Source organism: Chelonoidis abingdonii, chromosome 2 (assembly GCF_003597395.2).
Source record: "Chelonoidis abingdonii isolate Lonesome George chromosome 2, CheloAbing_2.0, whole genome shotgun sequence".
Classification (NCBI taxonomy): Eukaryota; Metazoa; Chordata; order Testudines; family Testudinidae; genus Chelonoidis; species Chelonoidis abingdonii.
In genome coordinates, this window is record NC_133770.1 from 253,493,543 (window position 1) to 253,514,484 (window position 20,942).

Sequence of the window (20,942 nt, forward strand, 5' to 3'; positions counted from 1 at the left end):
TGACAACATTTACCCAGAATCACCTGTGACACTGTTTTTGCACCATCATGCATTGGGGTCTCAACCCAGAATTCCAATGGGCAGAGGAGACTGCGGGAACTATGGGATAGCTACGGGATAGCTACTCACAGTGCAACGCTTCAGAAATCGATGTTAGCCTAGGACCATGGACGCACACCACCGAATTAATGTGCTTAGTGTGGCTGCATGCACTCGACTTTATACAATCTGTTTTACAAAACCGGTTTATGTAAAATCGGAATAATCCCAAAGTGTAGACATACCCTTAGACACCAAACTCTCCCACTGCATTGTGTCAGGAGCCTGGCTGCCTCGGTTCGGTGTTGTGAAGTCCGCTAGGTGGTAGTGTACCTAAAAATAAGATGCTGCAATGCCCAAGGCCTTCTTGTGAATTTAGCCCATTCTTACTAAAATTATGACACATCCTTTAACAGTGCACTCTTTACCTATTGCAGATTTAATCCCATTGAAAAGGACTTGGCTATGCTGGCTAGCACATGTACAGATAAGAAAAGTTTAGCATATTGGCAAAGATTAAAAACATAGCTGGGCAAATCAATAATATAAATTAACCTCTGACTGTGTCTGACAAAATGTTCAGCAAGAGTTGATAGGAAGTAACCAAGAAGCATTTATAAATAAAGTTGAGTAAATCTGCTGAAAAAATTCCACAACTGGCTATTATAAAAGGCATAATGTAAATTACTAATTGTATCTGTAGACTTTGTTTTTGTAGAATACTGACTACTGGAGGCTGAATGGGCCATTACATTCAGGCAGTTCTAGGAGCAGTTCCAAAGTTCTAGATGAAGTGAGCTACATAGATTGAGTTGCTCAAGTTTAAACATTTCCAAGTTTGTTTATTCATTCATTCTGTTTGCTTGACCTTTATTGTCCTTTTCTGTATAGAGATATGAAGAGAGCTTGATAGGGCTTGCTGCTGCAATATGGAAGGCATATAAAACATGAACCTGAGGTCATCCTACTAACTCTTTTTAAAGTTTTGTAACTTTTGTGTGCTTTAAAAGCATTATTGAAGTCATATCCGGAAGGGTTTTCTAGCATTATGGAATTTAATATAATAACTGCAAGTCACTTTATAAGATGAAGGCCCAACAGATTGGTATTGTTTGCCTGGTTTTTCAACTCAAGGAAAAAGTATTTAAGAGATTTGTGGATCTTGGAGAAAAACACTGAAATCTGTACGACAGAGGTTAAATAGCCTCTTTGGGCTCTATTTTCAAAAGTTTGTGCTGAGTAGGACTGTGTTTGAAAACAGAACCAAAGGGCAGAAATTGATCCTGAACAGCACACCCTACATAGGATTAGGCACACGTAGGATCTTCTATAAACTAGTGAGAGTATGTGAGGCTATTTCTGCACTGTGCAGAAATTAGAAGTCAGAAAATGTAGAACTGTAACTGGTTGAGCTTATATTTTACAGTATAGTGCAGGGGTTGGCAAACCTTTCAGAAGTGGTGTGCCGAGTCTTCATTTATTCACTCTAATTTAAGGTTTTGCATGCCTGAAGCTATGACAGTGCCAGTAATACATTTTAATGTTTTTAGAAGGTCTTCCTATAAGTCTATAATATATAACTAAACTATCGTTGTATGTAAAGTAAATAAGGTTTTTAAAATGTTTAAGAAGCTTCATTTAAAATTAAATTAAGATGCAGAACCCCCCAGACCAGTGGCCAGGACCTGGACAGTGTGAGTGCCACTGAAAATCAGCTCACGTGCTGCCTTTGGCATGCGTGCCATAGGTTGCCTACCCCTGGTATAGTGGGTGACCCTATTGAAGTCAATGGAAGTTTTATCATTGACTTCAAAAGGGCCAAGTTTATACCTGCTGTCTCTGTATATCAGAATGAATTTTGATATGATAGCACAGGTCAAAATTTTCCATCAAAAATTTGATGTAATTTAAATTTCTATTCAACATTTTCTGTTTTTAATGAGGTGCGGAGAGAGGAAAAATATATTTTTCTTTCATAAGTGATGAACTCAGGGCTGCAAAACCTTGTGTGGGTCATTCTTATGTTAGTAATCCGACTATCTTCAGAGGAATTATATGTAATGAGCAAGGTTTATGCAGAAAAGTAAGGGTCTCTAGCACTGGCTCTAAGGCTTAAGTAAGGTGAGATACCCATGGGAAAGGGCGTATAAAACATGTATTTATAGTCACTGAGGACTGCAAAATAACAGACTTTAAAGTTGTGGTATGTTCATGTGAAAAAAAGCTATTACTGGTGCAGGGCGGTATCTGACCCTTCCTGGAATTTGGGAGGTGTAATTTTGTGGAGGGAAATTTCCATATTCAGGTGGAGAAAGAGACTGATATATATTTTTTTAAAGTGTCTGAGAGTGACCAGGAGTTTAGAATGTTCAAATAAGTCCCGGGTAATAGATTAATGTTCTAAAGAGCAAGTGATGAGCCCAGAAGTATATGATGAATTCCTCTATCACTGTATGTACACACCAGATATGTAGAAGTGATTACCATGTGATAAATTGATTGACAAGCCATCTGAATAATAAAATCATCATCCTAATAGACAATAATGAAATCACCATATAAAATTAGAGGATTAGCATATGGGAGCATACAGAAACATGCATGGAAATGTATATGGGAATACTATATATTAATAATTTCAAAAATTCATAATGGGTATGTCTACATGGGGCAGGGGAGTGTGTTAACTTAAGTTCAAATAGCAGTGAAGACACAGTAGCTCTGCTTTTAACTCAGGTTAGCAGCTGGAATTCAAGTCTATAAGGGAGCCTGCATTAGCATTTGAGCTGCTAATCTGACCTATTGCCAGGGAAAGATTGATGCCAGGGAAAGATTTTTATTCCTGCAGAAATATTTAAGGAGAACATTGACTGGCGGGCACCTGATCTTGATATAAATAATGCACAGATTTTCCACTCAGGTTAGGCTACTGGTATTATCAATCCACTTCACAAAAAGGGGGATATGAGAAACCTGGGGAATTATTCCCCAATCAGTTTATTGAACATTGCTTTAAAAATTTTCACCAGATATCTTTTGGGAACATTAGAGGATTGGGCAGAAAAAATAAATTCTTTGCTCAGGAACCAGCTGGTTTCTGAAATGGCCACTCAATTACAGATAATTGTGTTATTCATTCATATTTAATCTACAAATATGTGCCTCCTAAGGATGAGGGGGAACTATATGTGGCTTTTATTGATCTAAAATCATCCTTTGACTTTATTGAAATGGACCATCTGTGGGGCGAATTGGGAATACCTGGAATAGATCTGCAGTTTTTTTGGTTTGTTTTTGTTTTTAAGAGCTCTTCTGTGGTAATCTAGCCGTCCAGTCCCAGACCTGGACTTTAGTGTCCACCAGTCTGGTCCTGTCCCAAACCTGGACTTTTGCGTCCAAAGTTTGGGGGCTTACCTGAAACTCCCCCAAGCTCACTACCAGCTTGGATATTCTCGCTGCCACCAGATCAGGAATTAATCTATGGGGCCTGATCCCCCCTTTCCTCCCTCTGGTGTCCCCAACCCTCCCTTGGTGGGACACCCAGATTCCCAATCCCTTGGATGCTAAAAGCAGGGAAAATAACCCCTTCCCCCTCCTTATCAGGCTTGCCTCGCGGCTAACCTGTGTGACCCAAGAAACCAGCTTTTCTGCTTCCCTCAGGACAATGGAGATGCAAAATACCCACAGCTGGGCTCTGCCACCCCCCTTGCTCCAGGAATGAGGGAAAAACTGTAACCACCAGAGAACAGAGAGAATTCTTCGTCTCTTTCCCTGTAGTCTGCTCTTTCCCTGGACCCAAATAGGAAAATAGCCCACAGCCTGGCTTTTCCCTTTGCCTCCCTAGGAAAAGAACTTTCACAAGGTTTAAAAAGAAAGAAAATATAAAACAATCATCTTGCATTAAGAAACTCAATACAGGCTCTTGCTTATAAGAAAATATAAAGAAACAGTCTGATTTAAAAGATAGCCCAATTAAACCAGCACAACAAATTAACATACAGGTAAATACACCCCAAAGACCATCATAGCTGAATTACTTTGCGGTTCCTGGGTACTTACAGATGTTTAGAAGAAGTATTAGGAGAGAATTAGAAGAAGACTTGTTTCCTCATAGCTAAGAAAACAACAAAGACCCCGAGTATACAAATTCCCGCCCCTGACTTTAAACAATCCAGTTCTCTGTTTGGTCCTCTGGTCAGGTGTTTGGTTACCCTTTCCAGGTAAAAGAAACTTAACCCTTACCTTACCTATCTAGTTATGACATCTTCGCAGACAAACAGTGGCCAAGATTAGAATAGGTCTGAGTGGGCAATTAACAGATTCCATCTAATTTACAAAGGTGGTTTGGCAGAACTGCTTCTCAGCCCTTTTCTTTTTAACTTCTATATCAATTATGTTTTAGCATTAAAAGGGGATTAGTATTTCCCCTCTAAAATCCATGAATCTCCTTATCTTTCTTAATATATGTGGAAGATATGGTTCTATTATCGCAACCACTAGTGGGATTAAAGCATTTATTAAATTCATTTGGTTTATACTGCCAATGGGAGAACCTCTAAATTATTTAAATTCCAAAGTAATTGTCTTTAGTCAGAGCCAGAGGTTGCATAAAGGATCAATTGGCAATATATTGAACAAGTTAGCTCTTTCCCGTACGTGAGTGTCTGTTTCTTAGAGAATGGTTTGTGGGATGAACACATTCAGGGAAAAAAAGACAAGGACACAAATTCTGTGCAAGCTGTGTTACATTTTATTTCAACTCATGGGAGCAACTTCATTGCATCATCCTGTAGTGTTTGAGGCTCAAACTCAAATCTTGTTTGGTGCAGAAATGTGAGGATGGAATGAACCCATGGAATTTGAAATGATTCAAAACAAATTTCTTAGGAAGATTCTTGGTCTCCCGGTAATACTCTGGTTGCTCTTCTTAAAGTGAAGACAGGAATTAATTCTGTTTTGTCCAAAGCACAATATCACAATATTATTTTTGGCTTCGTATTCCTAGTATGTACCCACAGCATTTGCCAACTTGGCTATAGTTAGAGGAACAGCTCAGTGGGACTGTCTCTCATAAATTTCCTTGGTTAAAGCATATTCAAAATTCTTTGCATTCTCTACATTTCTCAGAATTGGAAATTATTAGATTTAAGTATAAAAATATGAAATCCCTAATTAAATTGAGGGCAGCGGATTCTAATAAGCATCTGGATATGACAGTTGTTTCTGTTACAAAGATATCACCTTGGTTCCCTCTTGTTAACAAGATTCATGGGTACGCCAGATTTAGACAATCTGTGCAATAATACATTCAGGAGGGCCTTGACAGGTGTCAGAAAATAGAATATTTGTTAGGAACTGACAACATACTTGTGATCCGAGCAATTTCCCTATATGCATGGTCAGCCACTAAAACAAGGAAAAGGAAGTGACCTGGTGATATCTGGTTTATATCCCTTTTTACTTTTTTATTTATATGCATTGCAGTATTTTATAACTTTGGATTTAGTTTAAAGTTCTGCTGCAATACTTTTTTGTTCCTTGGCCTAAGACTAAGCTGTTAATAAGTTGTTGTTGTTATTACTATTTAAACCCTCCTATAAAATGAGTCTCTACCATTAAAGACTGTGGGTGAATTCTTGCTCATCTTACTCACATGAGCAGGCCTGTCACTCCCCAAGGAGCCTTCCATCAGGGAGTCCCGTGGGAAAGCAGATCAGCATTGTATAATGCTAACTTTGTTGCAAGCATTGCAAAGCATTTTGGGGAGGGTCAAAGGTGTGTGAGTTGGGAGTGGAAGTTTTCTTTGGAGGTACAAGAGGCCGAGAGGGGAGGAAGGAAAAGAGCAGAGAATGGGTTAACTCAACACTTCAGCTCGCTCAGTCTCAGGTCGAAGATAAGATGCTGGCCCCAGCTGCCCAAGGACACTGCTCACAGCCAAGACTTGGCTGACAGCTGAGAAAGACGGGGGCTTGAATGTGCCCGAGCAGCTGTGAGAAAGAAAAATCCAACTGTACAGACCTGCAAGACAGCAAGGCCACTGAAGAAGAAAACAAAGTCCAGGGCTGCAGAAATTGAAAACACAGATGAGATGACAAGCGGAGGGGCCAAGCCTTGAGTCCCAGGAGCTGGGGTGTTTTGGGAAAGCTAAAGAAGCCACAGAAAGCCAGTTTGGACTGGCACAGAAGGCACCAGGAGAAGAGGTGTCCAAATGGAGCACCCCCCCGCCCCGTCCCCAAAGAGCCAGGACTTAAATCCCTCCTGAGAGCTGGAGCAATTTGGAGAGCAACAGCAAACCTGGATGGCCTGGGCCCAGGTCGACACTCTTGTCCATCCTTCTCCCCCTTTCCCACTCCCCCTTTTTGCTGATGTTACACCCAGGCCTGGTCAGTCTTGGGTAGTGCATGTGTGAGTATGAAAGTGGGTTAGGCCTTGGGGCGCTAACACTTTTCTTTCTTCCCTCAAGTGATGTGGGAGCATTCCCAGCACTCACTGCTGTTATTTTATTTTATTATTAAAGCTTTAAAATTTAGATGATTGATGTGTTCTGTCATCTCCTCCCCAAAAAATCCTGTGGCTTCAGCCTGATCACCTGATGCCTTAGGCAGATTGGTAACAGAAATCTGTCACAGGCCTACTGAAGTCACTGGGACTGATCACATGTGCAAGGTGAGCAGGATTTGGCTCTTGTGAATAAATAATTGTTTTGATTCTTCAGAGTAACATGCAATCATGTTCACCCTGTGCAAAGAGAAACCTTCATAAGTGTTTGCAGCATTATTAAACCAGAGTAATCAGGAACCTTTGAAGCAGGCTTTCCTTCCAAACCTGGATTGGAGAGAGAACATTGTCTATATACTGAGGCAAAACCATTTGTCTTACTCAAATGGGTCATTCAGGTCAGTGGGTTTGCTTGTGTGAGTTCGGCAAACAAGAATATGCCCTCTTTAAGAGTCTAATAAAAAACCCTGTGAAGTGAATAGAAAGATTCCCATTGGCTTCCTTGGCCTTTGGGTTAGCCTCTAACTAGTGACATCATTCACTGTAGCTATAATCGATTAAGAATATTTCACCCACTCACTTTTCTGCTGCTTCTGTCATTTGTGTTAAATTTTAAAATTTTGAGTAATTTCTTCCACCCTTTTGTTTTAGGTTTGGACGTGGTGATTCAAATGCTTCTCCTCCAAACAGCTGAGCCAACATTTAATAATATCACGCAAGTAAGTTTAAAAGCTCAAGATGTGATATGTTTAGAATGAAGGGGAAGATCTTCAGTTAAAGTCAATAGAGCTATGAAAGTGTACATCAGTTGATGCCCTGGACTGCTCTAAAGGAATTAGACCTGAATAAGGTTGTGATGAGAGAAGTAGTAATTTCTCCCCTTGGCTCACTGCGTGCTAACAAGTTAAATAGGAAAACAAGGTAGGATACAAATGTCTGTAGAAATCAGTATTTTTACATTTGTCTGGGAAAAAAATGCAAAGTGAAGCAGAAAGTGAATGAAAGCTGTTGTCAGTTCATCCACCTGCTAATGTATGTTGGTATTGCTTGCAGCTATATTTTGTGACAGCACAAGAATTTACAATAGTCTCCCAGTCACAACAAAGATACTTGCTTTCGCTTTTTTTTGGCATGCAAACACATTGTTAGAAGAGGCCTGTTTAAAAAACTGCACAGAGTCCTTCGAAAATACATTTCCCTGAATCACTCAGCATACATGCTCTTTTTTAGCATCAAGGGGATCTGTGTAGGCTGCATATAAGGGGCCAAATTCTATGCTCAACTTTCAGAAGTTACAGCTCAGAAGACACTATCCAGACAGAGTGAGGTCTAAGGTGACTTTAAAATCTATTTGTGCCATTCGGATTCTGCATTGTTCCAGGGGCTAGTGCACCCTTGCCTACTTTCAAATAAGCTGTTCTACAGTCTGTAACAGCGAGAGCAGTGTGGCTACTCCTCTTTATTCCTCCAGCCATGGCCCCAGCATGCCGTTCTATACAGGGGCTGAAAGAGAATTGGACTCTAAGCTTAACTTTGCTTCTGTCCTGGCGGAATACGCCAGAGAGACCATATGGACCACTTAGAACACAAAAATGGTGTAAATAAGCTACAGGAGGGGAAGGTGTCTGGCACTAGATACTGTTGGAGTTCAAGCAGGATTTAAAATAAAGCTTGGACAAAGTGAAATATTTCGGCAAATGAATAAATCAGTTGGTCTTACCTCTCTGGAAATTAATGTTGTATTCAATATAAAGCCATGGAAGGAATTAGATTGATTTGTCTTGTCAATGAAAAACAGCTCTATGTGTATGTGTGAGACATAAACACGTACACAGAACCACAGCCAATATTGTGATATCATATCAGAGCAGATCTTCAACTGATGAATATACACCTCTTAAGCCAGTGATATATGCAAATCTAAGAAGGAACCAAGTGTTTTTAGCAGTAAAATGGCAGGAAGCTTGACCCTGGCCAAACTTTACTTAGCAAAAAAGAGAGAACTCAATTTTCAAGTTCTGATTATCAATTAGTCTGCACAGGAACAATTATTTATTCAGCAAACCTAAAATAAAATAGCTACAAGTAATCTTGGTGTGTGTATAAAGGGAGAAGCAGACATACTGGGAGGAATTAGATCCTATTTTCTTGTCACCAAACATGCAACTGACTCAGTGAAGTGATGCTGTATTTATACTAGCTTCACAGAGAACAGAATCTAGCTCATTCTTTCAAAATTGCATCAATTACAGCTGCTGACAAGGGCTCTGATTCAGCAAGGTTTTTCAGCCTGGAGTGGCTAGAGGCATTCTATATGCTCCATCACACCAAATCCTGAGCATAAAGTCATCTGACATTGTGCAAAACATCACAATCTCACAAAGATCTGGCTTTCCTTTAGTCGCTCATCATACTCAAAAGTGGCATTGCATGCTTTACAGCCTTGTCACCAGGATGGACAAAAATGCCTCAGCATACCAACCTCTCAAATTCTCCATCAATGAGCAAAAGGGAGTACATGGTAACCCTACCTGGCATTGTCTCCGGGGCTGCCCCAGAAGTGTATGGATTTTCAGGATTGAGCCAGATCTGAGAACTTCACTACATGATATCTGGAGCCATCAACTGTGGTCATTTTGGGTGGAGCAATGGTCCTCATTAGACTGTGCATATTTGTAAAGTCGTTAAGTCAGTGTTTCTCAAACTGGGGGTCACAAGGATATTGTGGGGGGTTTTGCCAACTTTACTTCTGCCCTGCCTTCACAGCTGGGTGGCTGGAGAGCGGTGGCTGCTGGCCAAGTGCCCAGTTCTAAAGGCAGCGCCACCGCCAGAAGCAGCACAGAAGTAGGGGTGGCAATACCACAACTGATCCTACACTGTCAGATTTCACAGGGGAGACCAGATTTCACAGTCTGTGACACACATTTCCTGGCTCTGAATTTGATAGGGCCCTAAAGATAACTTAACAGCCAAAACTAGAATTGTGTACGTGAAAGTGAGAACCATGTGGGGCACTGGGAAACTGAGTCAAGTAGATAGAAAAATGACTCAGTTTAATATTAGTATTCTTGGAGTGAGCAAACTGAGATGGACTGGATGTGGAAGACTTCATTCAGACAAGCTGATACTCATACTCCTTAACAAAAAGGCAACTCAGGTGCTACAGGAATGGAAACTAGTTGGCTTACAAAATTTATAAGAGAACATTGTTACAAGTCATGCTAAAGTAACTATTAACCAGTGTTTCACACCTAAACAGATCATGATAAACAGGTAAAAGACACTTTCCACAATAGGTTGAAAGATGTATTAAATCAGATCCATGCTTATGTCATTCTGGTTATGGGTGATATGAAAGTCCAAGTTGATAATGACAGCCCTAGATGTGAACATTGCACAGGTAATCATAGAACTGAGGGACAAATAGACAATGGTGAAAGATTCATTAAGCAGTGCAGTATATATAACCTATGTATTTGGGGGGGAAACTCTTCAGTATCAGGAATCAAAAACTAACATGGAAGTCAAATGATGGAATTACTGAGAAACAATTGGATCACATACAGAAAAGAGCAGGACGAGATAACATAAGAAAACCATGGAGAAATATGTTGCTGTCATGGAAACAGACTATAACAGAGCAAGAACAGACATTTAACAGCTGGAGGTTGAAAGATTGGGTTACCATGTGTCACAAAGCACAAGAACATCTAATAATAGTAAAAGTAAAGCATGTGCTTGATTACCTTGCTGGATTGGGGGTCATAAAACCTAACTCTGCTAATGAGTTGAACTTCAAGACCCCTTTTTCCCATTAGTGTGAAATACTCATTTCCCACAGACAGTAAACAACATTTGGGGAGAGCCCCCTCACCAATGTACACTGTGAAAGGTTCCCTCCTGGGTGCCACCTGGAAGTGTGGTACCACTGAGCTCTCTCACTCACCAGCCTGGGCTCCCTCTCAGCACTGTGCTGCTCTGATAAGCTATAGACTGGTCCCAGACCTACACTTCCACCAGAATTCACACAGGCAGGGACACACCCAGTTGCAGTTACATGCAGGCTTTGGCCAGCCACTGCATGAACCAACACCAAGCACTACAGCCAAAATATCCCCCAGCCCAGGTCCTAAGAACTGAACCGTCCTGCTCTGGTAGAAACCCTGACCAGTATGAATTTATTACTCAGTTTGCCTCTCCTTCAATGAGAAGAAGAATATGTACAATACACGTGTGTTAAACCAAGCTGAGATTTTCCCCAGACACTTCAGTCGAAGGCACACTGGTTTAGATTAAAACACAACACAGGTTTATTAACTGAAACAAGATAGATTTTAAGTGATTTATAAGTGACAGCAAACAGATCATAGCAGATTACCCACCAAACAAACAAAACTGCAAACTAAGCCTAAAATATTAGGTAGATTGGATATGAATTAGCAAACTCTCACCCTGGCTGATGATACTAGCAGTTCCCCAGGTTTCCGTACATAGGCTAGAAATCCTTTTAGCCTGGGACTGACCCTTTTCCAAGTCCAATCTTTGTTCCTCAGATGTTTCCAGGAGCTCTCTTGTGTGAGGAGTGGGGCCCCTTGATGATGTCACACTCCACCTTATACAAATTTAACATATGGCAGGAACCCCCTATTCCAAAATCAGTTCCCTGCCCAGTTTGTGGAAAAATATAGGTACTCAAAATGGAGATCAGTGTTTTGTGGTCTGGTCACATGTCCTTTCATGTCCTGCTGAGTCATAGCAGTCATTACTCATAGGCTGTCTGGAGCATTCTCAGAAAGGCTCACCAGGTGGGGGATAAGCTTATCCTAAGGCCTATTGTTTTTTCTAATGGCCCATTACCCTGAATAGGCCCTTCACAACCAGCTGTCTAGGCTGGAAGCATTTTGCCTAGGAGGGGTCACGCAAGTGTAACCACATCTGAAACACAGATACATCATCAATATTTATAACTTCAGATACAAAAATGATAGATGCATACAATTAGGATAATCATATTAATCAAATCATAATTTTTCCAATGACACCTTACATGACTCATCTTGTACAAATTGCATCATGTCATAATGATATCATAATCATACATCCATAAAGAACATGGGGTGCAGTGTCACAATAAAACCTAAATCTGCTAATGAGTTGACCTTCAAGACTCTTTTTTCCTATTAGTGTGAAATACCCATTTCTCACGGACAGTAAAAAAACATTCGTGGGGCACCCTCCCCCAATGTACACAATTTAATAAATTATTTAAAATGAAATCACAAAGTAGTTCATACTTAGCTACTAAAAACATTTAGATTGATTGCACAACTGTTATGGCATCAAATATTCATAGTGCATTTTATTATTCAGTCTGGTTACTATATAATGTTTAAGCAATCACATTTATTTTACTCTAATAAATATCATACAACCTTAGCTTTACTAACAAAAACAGTAGTTCTACTGTAACATTTTCTCCTTTTCTAAAGTCACATTGTTTGGTCCTCAAGATGCATGGAGTGGGAATACTCTGAGGTCAGTGAACTCAACTTCTGAGATAGGGAAGCATTTTCTCTGGTTGCTCCATTGGAACTGGTAGTGGGTGGAGTCAGTGCACTCATGTCCAAGTGTTAGATACCTATTGGGTCAAGTGGTTATAGCACAGCACCACAACTGAGGATATCTGAGTTGTCCCTTGCCCTACCACAGACTGGTAAGGTGACTTTGGCAAACTATTTAACTTCTTTGTGCTTCAGTTTTCTAACCTGTAAATTAAGGATAATAATACAATCCATAAACTAATACAATCCATAAAGAGCAACAAAGAGTCCTGTGGCACCTTAAAGACTAACAGAGGTATTGGAGCATGAGCTTTCATGGTGTAAACGTGAATCTGAGGAAGTGGGTATTCATCCATGAAAGCTTATGCTCCAATATGTCTGTTAGTCTTTAAAGTGCCACAGGACTCTTAATCTGGGTCGGTAAAAATCAACAAACATGGCTACTCCTGTAATACTTAATAACAATCCATATGTACCTCACAGAGGTGTTGTGAGGCTTAATCAGGTAGGACTAGATTATTATGAGCTCTAATACTGCCACAAAGGGCAGTTGAGGGGGGTAAGGCCACTCTCAGCAGCCCACACTACGGTAACTCCCCACTTAACATCCTCTTGCTTAACATTGTTTTGATCTTACGTCCCTGCTCAATTACAGAACATGGTCCATTTAAAGTTGTGCAATGTTCCTCTATAGCATCATTTGGCTGCCTGCTTTGTCCACAGCTGGCAGCCCCCCTATCAACTTCCCTATGTCCTCCCCCCCATAGTGCCTCCCACCCGCCAGCAGACCCTGTGGATCAGCGCCTTCCCCACCTCCTGCCCGTGACAATCAGCTGGCTTCCCCTCCAGCCCCTGCCTCCCGAATGCCACAAACCAGCTGATTGCTGTGAGCAGCAGGCAGGGGAGGGATAGGGGAGCCTGCATGCTAAGTCCTCGCTTCTCCCCCATCCCTCCTGCCCCCTGAACATCACCAGCCAGCTGATTGCCATGGGGAGGGGGGAGGAGCGAGGACACAGTGCACCTCCCCTGCCTCCTGCCCACGGCAATCAGCTGGCTTGCAGTGTTCAGGAGGCAGGAGAGGGAGGGGGAGCCTGCACACTGTGTCCTGCCCCTCCCTCCTGAATGCTGCAAGCCAGCTGTTTGCCGTGGGCAGGAGTCAGGAGAGGGACGGGGGAGGAGTGAGGACGTGGCTTGCCAAGTAAAGAGGGAGGAAGAGGAGGAGGAGGGGGAAGAAGAGGTGGATTAAGGGTGGGGGCTTGGGGAAAGGGTTGGGGTGGCATGGGCAGGTCGAGGGTTGAGCCCCCCGTCCCCAGTGCTTACAGAGTAGGGAAAGCTGCCCCTGCTGCTGCGCAACATGCTTCTCCTAGCCTATAGCACCTTCAGTCTTCTTGCCTGCCTTATTATCTCCAGTGCCAGTGGGCTGTGCCTGTGTGGAGTAAGGTGGGGGCACCTCTCAACTATAGTACTGTACTCTATGGCAAAAAAATATTCCCTGGGACCTAGCCCCCCCTCATTTACATTCATTCTGATGGGGAAATTGGATTTGCTTAACATCGTTTCACTTAAAGTTGCATTTTTCAGGAACATAACTACAATGTTAATTGAGGAGTTACTGTATCTGGAATGTGGTTCAGGGATCCCTGCTACTGCTTCCTTCTGTTGCACAGACAGGAACAGGGCATGAACACAGCCATTGCTCTGCTCATCCAGCACACCAGCCAATGGAACTGGATGGATGCAAAGGAAGAAGTAAACTATGCCCTCTTCAGGATTGCAGTAAACTTTTTTCTACCATTAGAGCAAGAGGGGAACAGAGAAGGAATTGTGAATAAGTCACCATTTCATTCTTGGTGCTCCTTTTGCAGCAATGCAGCTGTACATCTCACCACATTTAGGGCAGAGCCTAAACTCAGTCTGGCCTTTTGTTTATGATGGGCTTTAACATTCACAGATGAAAGAAGTTAGATGAGGATTACTTTGTGCAATTCTTGTGCTGGTGAGCACTTACTTACTCTGGTGGTTCAGTTGACTTCAACAGGACAACTTATGTGAGTAAGCATGCCCACTAACGTCAGTAAAGGTTGCGCAATCAAGCCTTGACCAATAAGTGCTTCCCTCTCTCTGTTCAGCTTAGGCCATATTCTAGAATTCTTTCTCAAACTGAGTAGTCCCTTACTCCACTGACTTCAGTGAAATACTCATTAAATAAATTACAACTCAACATAAATAAGAGTGGTGGAACATTGCCACCTGTTAGCTGCAGGGGCTGGGACTACAGAGAAGTCCTCTTAGCTGCTAGAAGAAAGGAGTGTTTCCTATTCTTATTTCCAAATGCAGGGGCCAGAAGTGGAAGGTGGCAAGGGAGGAAAAATGTGTCACTCAGATAACTCACCCTCCCAACTAGCACTCTGAAGTGCTGACAGGGACCTATATCAAGATCTCCCTGGCTAAAGAGGGGTACTACAGTGTGTGTGTCCTTCATTCTGTAGTAATGCCCCCACGAATATTGTTTCTTAAAAATATAATTTACTTTCTTAGTAAATACTAAAACTTCTGTCTGTAGTATTAGAGCATTTGCTTAAAAATATTAAGAAACCATCCTGTGAACTTGGAATGTAATACTGCCATTTGGCTTTCATTTTCCCTGATGTTTCATATTACTGTTGATGAGGAAAACTCACTGTGGGAAAAGAATATCACGTCTTTGTTTTCCATTTGAAACCTTGGAAGTACTACAGCAATCTGATATTATTTTGACTACTGCAATGCCAACATTGAAAAAATATGGTCATTGTTAATCCATACATTTTACTCCTTACTTGGTCTAAACCTGGTAGTGTTACTTTCAAATAACAAATTTGTAGAGGGCAGGAATTTAACAGAGTTGAAGGAGAATTTGCAGGGACATAAGAGAAAATGTCCCATTAAGAGGCATCATGGTGTAGTGGTTTAAGCTATTGGGAGTAGGGAGACCTGAATCCTAGTGCAGATTGTGTGGCTTCAAGAGAGTCACTTCAACTCTGTCTCAGTTTCCCTATCTATAAAGAAAGACCCTTACCTCCTTCCATTTATCACCAGGATGTTGTGAGGATCAGTTAATTAATGTTTGCAATGTGCTTGGAACAGGAAGGCACTATTTAAGTGACAAGAATTATTAACGAAAGGAGGAGGGGAATGATGGTAGGATTCCATCTCAGTGTGAAGGAAGTTGGAAGAGGGCTGATGGGTAATGTGATGATATGTGAGAATTGCCAGTGAGGTAATATAGGTCAGAGGATGAGTTTGTACCTTGCATATGTGCACGTGCTCAGCTTCTTTGCAAATCAGACTGTATGAGAGTATTTGAATGAGGAAATGGAACAGAGCCCTGGTGACTGTGGCTACAGTGGGATATAAGATAGGTTAATGATTGCTGGCAGATGAGTGTAAGGGCAGAAGAGACTGACGTATATGCTTGTAGGGAGGGGAAAATGGTTAATTTAAATCTGAAAAGAATAAAAACTAAGAAATGCATACTAAAGGCTTTTTTAAAGAAGACGTATTAATGCTCAGAATGATACATGACAATACATAACTCAGCTACTCATTTTCACATTTCGGAAGTTTTGCTGCACCTGTTTCTGGCTTTGCAAAAATGAAACCTGCTCATGAGGCTTTACAAAATCAAAATCAATCCCATTTTGCCCTTTGCACCATGAAGTAACAGAATATCAACAATGCTGTCTTATAATGTTGGGTAATGCAAAATCTTGTAATGCAAACTGGTGAAAGAGAAACTTATGCCATGTGTGTCCCTGGAATCAATTAGGTTGGACCAGAGCTGAAGTTACCCCATATTAATCTTTCCAAGTCTATAATATCATGCCTTTTTAGTCAAGGCATTTAGTATTATCTTATTTTGAAAAATAGAGTGAATATTTTGCTGGGCATAATGAGAGGGCATTTGTGGAGACATAAAGCATAGAATATGGTGCATGGTTTGGTAGGGTGGAAAAGAAAAGATCTTAATTTGCTTTTGCCCAGTGGAAAGGTGACTATCCTATTTTTCAGTTTTCCCCCTACTGTGCCAACTCACCCACACTTAATGATACTTTGACTGTTGAAGGTGAATGATAATTATTGGTGCATTTACATCAATATAATAGGACTAATAAATCCTCTTGTCAGCTAAATATTGAAATACAGTGCACTCCACTTAATTGGGATATATTAATTTGGATATCTGCTTAATTGGGATCTTTCCCAGGGATGACTGCTCCTTAATTAGGATAGTAATTCTGCTTCTTTTGAATTTGTTTTGGCTAGAGAAGTGGTGCTAATTTATTATGGCCTAGATTCCATCACAGTTACTCATGCTGAATAGTTCCTCACTTTGCGAGTAGCCATGTTGAAACCTTTGGGACTACTTGTAGACTGTGTTACCACTCAACATGAGTAATATTGGCAGGATGCAGCCCTACATGAGATACCTGATTCTGGATGAAGCACAGGATTTCAACTGTGCAGAACAAAATCCTGTCAGGTGATCTGAACTCCCAGACACAGATGGCCTCCATATTTTTCCTACCGACAATAAGGGACCCTTACTGAAGCTGTCTGATAACAGAGATAAGTTATCCAAGAAGAATCTCCATGAGGACTTGCTCTGTAGTAGCTTTTATGTCTGAGCTTACTCCTTCCTTATTCTACATCCATTTACTTTTTAATTCCTGCCTTTTCTCTGCATGAATTTTCTGCTCTGTGTCCTCAGAGCCGAGTGTTAAATTTGGAAACCTAGAACAGTATAAATAGCAGGTGCAAGAGAGAATTTCAATTAAGTTTGGTTTTAAAAACAAAACCTTTAAACTTGGTTGGCTACTTAATCCAGAACATTCATCAAAGTGTACCCCAGTTAAGAAGATTCTATTATATTGTTTAAAGTATTTAAATAGTACTATCTCCGGCTAGAGCAGGAGTAGGCAATCTATGGCATGCGTGCGAAAGGCAGCACGTGAGCTGATTTTCAGTGGCACTCACACTGCCCAGGTCCTGGCCACCAATCCAGGGGGCTCTGCATTTTAATTGAATTTTAAATGAAGTTTCTTAAACATTTTAAAAACCTTATTTACTTTACATACAACAATAGTTTAGTTATATATTATAGACTTATAGAAAGAGATCTTCTAAAAACATTAAATGTATTACTAGCACACAAAACCTTAAATTAGAGTGAATAAATGAAGACTTGGCACACCACTTCTGAAAGGTTGCCGACCCCTGGGCTAGAGTAATGGTACAATCCAACCATGATTATCAAAACCAGTATTCTCCTTATAGTATATGCCAATGCTTATGCAGAATAGAGTACCAAATGGTAAATCATTACAGTTCTTAGAATAACGCAGGTCTACATTAAGATAAGAGATTTCAGAGCTTTTCCCCCAACTCTTCTGTAATGAAATCTCATCTCAAAAGTTCCAATCCTAAGGAAGATAATAAAATAAAAAAGATTTGTACTACTTCAGTAGTTAATCATACAAAAAAGATTGTGAGTGCTACAAATTAGTAGCATTAATTGCTGTCTAATACCAATAATGTTTTGAGGATGAATAGAAATTAATGGAGGATTTCAGTAGAGTTATAGTATCAGTGTTAGTCTGGATCTGTAAAAAGTGACAAAGAGTCCTGTGGCACCTTATAGACTAACAGAAGTATTAGAGCATAAGCTTTCGTAGGTGAATAACCACTTTGTCAGACGCATGTGAGCAGAGTTATAGTTTGACTGCTCCCCCACCCCCACTGAAAAATAATAGAAGATAGGAAAACTACTCAGAGCTATAACCATGCACTTCATAAGAATTGTTGTCACTAGCTTCTTGTCAGCAGAAAACTTTGTGTGTGGAGAGTGTGCGTGTGTGTGTGTGTGTTTGTTTGGGCAGGTGGAAGCGGAATTTGGTTTTGGTTTGTGAATTTAGAGGTCATGGAAGAAACTTGATTGACAGCTCTAGGCACTGAAGTCTACAGATGGATGAGCACACTTAAACATTATTGGTTTTGTGTTCTCCTTATGAGAAAGTGTGAAAAAAGAGCAGAGAGGTGGAAATATTAAAGTGAAATCAAATATAATTTTTGATTTCACTTTAATATAGATATAATATACAGTGAGAGAGAGAGACCTAGCTCCTGCACTACTCTGGAGACATACAGGGGATTTAAATAGTCCTCTCGGAACACCCGTGTCATGAGGAGAGAGATACTCCAATTAATATAGATCGGGTGTGATGGTTCTATGTCAGTTCCCTTCCCTGCTCTCAGGATAAGGGATATGTTGGATATGTCCCAGGGGCAGGATGGGATGTGGCTGGAGCACACTGCACTCTATGAGTATTTTCTGGTGGGATAATGGCCTGTAGAGGGATGGAAGAAGCTGGTATAATTAAAGTAGTTCAGGGGCACTGAACTGAATATATTCATAGATTACAAGGCCGGAAGGGACCATTGTGATCATGTAGTCTGACCTCCTGCATAACACAGGCCATAGCACTTCTCTGAATTAACTCCTGTTTGAACCAGAGCATGTCTTTTAGAAAGACAGACAATCTTGATTTAGTGATGGAAAAACTACCACAACTCTTAGTAAGTTGTACTAACAGTTAATTACCTGCACAGTTAAAAAATTGCACCTTTAAATAGATTTATTTTAACACGATAAATCAAATTTAAGCTAAATTGATTTTAGCCACTCTTAACTGTTGTAAGAGTATCCATAGAGGTTGGTACTGATTCAAATAGATGAATTTTGAAACCAGCTCAGTCAAATCACTGTAATTTCTGTGTGTAGACCAGCCCATGGGGCAGAGTGTGTAGGCCACTTTTAAAATGTTAATACTGGTATTTGAATATAAGATACATTTTTAAGAGTTACACTGCAGCCTACCTATAGAAACTGCTGTGATAGAGGCACTTTCTATGTTTAAAAAGGAAAGCATTTTGCCTTGTGTGGATGGTTGAGGTCTTTCCTTGTCCTTTGACCCCACAACTTTAATAGCCTCATGTTTTCTACATAACAATGTTGACTAGGAGTTTTAAGCACTCAAACTGACTTAGGCATTTTCTTTAGATATCTGCAGGATAATGTGACATGATGCCAGGAGCTGCAGACTGTGGGCCTGGTCCTGTAACCCAGTCCAATAACATGCACCCCGTCCCGTTCTATAGAAAAACCCCAGTGATTTCCCCATGGGGGCTCTTAACAGGAGAAATCACTTTTTCAATCTGAGGAGCAACCAATTCCTCTATGAACTGAAAACTCCAGTTGATCAATTTTTTTTAATATAAAATATTTAAGACTTGAGGGGGTCAGCTGTTCCCACTCCCACACACATTACAATAGTGATGAGTGGTAATAATTTTACTATCTTGTAAAAACAAAATTCTGTAGCAATGGATTTAGAAATGTGTTGGGAGGGGCGGGGTCATCATAAGATTACTGTGGTGAAATCTAACCTTGAAACACATTGGAAATCAACAGTAAAAGGGATCCATACACCAGTCTGTAATTAGAAACTTACTTCCAATAATTGTTGCTTCTTTGGTACTTTTGTAAGGCAAATCATCATATGTTTTTAAACTAAAAGAACAAGCTGTTGTAAGATGCTTTAATTCAGTCTTTTTCCAAACTTTATTTTTTTTAATATATTTGTCTTAATTTTAATTTGATCATTCGTATTAAAAATGTACTTTGTGGACTTTTATGAGTGTAATTGAATTCATTCAGCCTGTGCTTCCTATCATATACACATGCTGGTTTGTTCTGGAATTTATCAGGCTTTGTTATTTAGTGTCTGATGACAATTCTGTAAGATCTCTTCAAAGAGGTAGGCAAAAAGAAAACAATGCTGATACTGTATTTTCCATCTTGGATTTCATTTTTTTCCCTTTCTGTATAGAAAAAGTCTCTAGAAAACCACTGTAAGCATCTGTGATCAGCTTTGCATGATGCTATCCAATAAAATCAAGTTTCCTTTCAAACACCCCAATCCTGGCAAGAGATCGATATGGGAAGAGTTTACCCCTATACAATGTCCAGTTAAACTCAGAGGGACTCCATGCAGTTGTGAAAGTCCACACTTCTAGATCCCTTTGAAGGATCAGGGCCCAAGAACACAAATTTAATTGTGGCAACATTTTGATCTGAAATTATTAAAAAACACTATATTCTTGATACAAAACTTCCATTATTTTGATAGTCAACTAAATATAGTATTGTGAGCATAGTACAGTGCTTTACTGTATTGTATGAAATTGTTAATATTTTCCCAAATAGCTGTGTACATTCATAAAAATAAACTTTATTAGTGTTAGATATAGTTCTAGTAACTTTCATAAGTGTGGAATCAATATTTTGCAGTCTTCTAATGTTAATCTGAAAAATCTTTAATAAAGATTAAAAAATATTAGTGCTTGTTGAATTCAACATTTTGGGAGAAAAAACTTTGAAGAAATATAATATAAAATATTCTACTGTAACTAGAAAGCAGTAAACATTTACTGTTCCCCTTTGACAACTATTCAAAACAAATCTTTCCAAACTCTCGAGACAACAGTGGTACCAAATACTGTAGTATTTCCATGGAATAGGGGGTTGAACACTTATTATCTTTAGAATAATGACAACACTTGTGGGAGTTTCAAGTTAGAGGAATAAGTTCATATCTGTCCCACGCCACGGCTAGTTATGATGTTCTACTGAGCTAAGTAATAATTTCCCCTCATCTGTGAAGCTGTAGAAAATTGACTCATTAATGCTTCTTTGTCTCAGTGATTTCACTTCTTGTTCTTTTCCATATTAAGAATAATTACTTT

General features: G+C 40.1%; 1 protein-coding gene across 1 annotated transcript in view; it reads left to right on the plus strand.

Annotated features, from left to right (window-relative positions):
- The window catches only part of CNBD1 (cyclic nucleotide binding domain containing 1), a 290,441-nt gene that overhangs the window by 253,358 nt on the left and 16,141 nt on the right, over positions 1 to 20,942 (plus strand). The window contains exon 10 of the mRNA XM_032779093.1: positions 7,189 to 7,256. Coding sequence (XP_032634984.1) covers positions 7,189 to 7,256 — 68 coding nt within the window. The remainder of the gene's footprint in view (positions 1 to 7,188; positions 7,257 to 20,942) is intronic.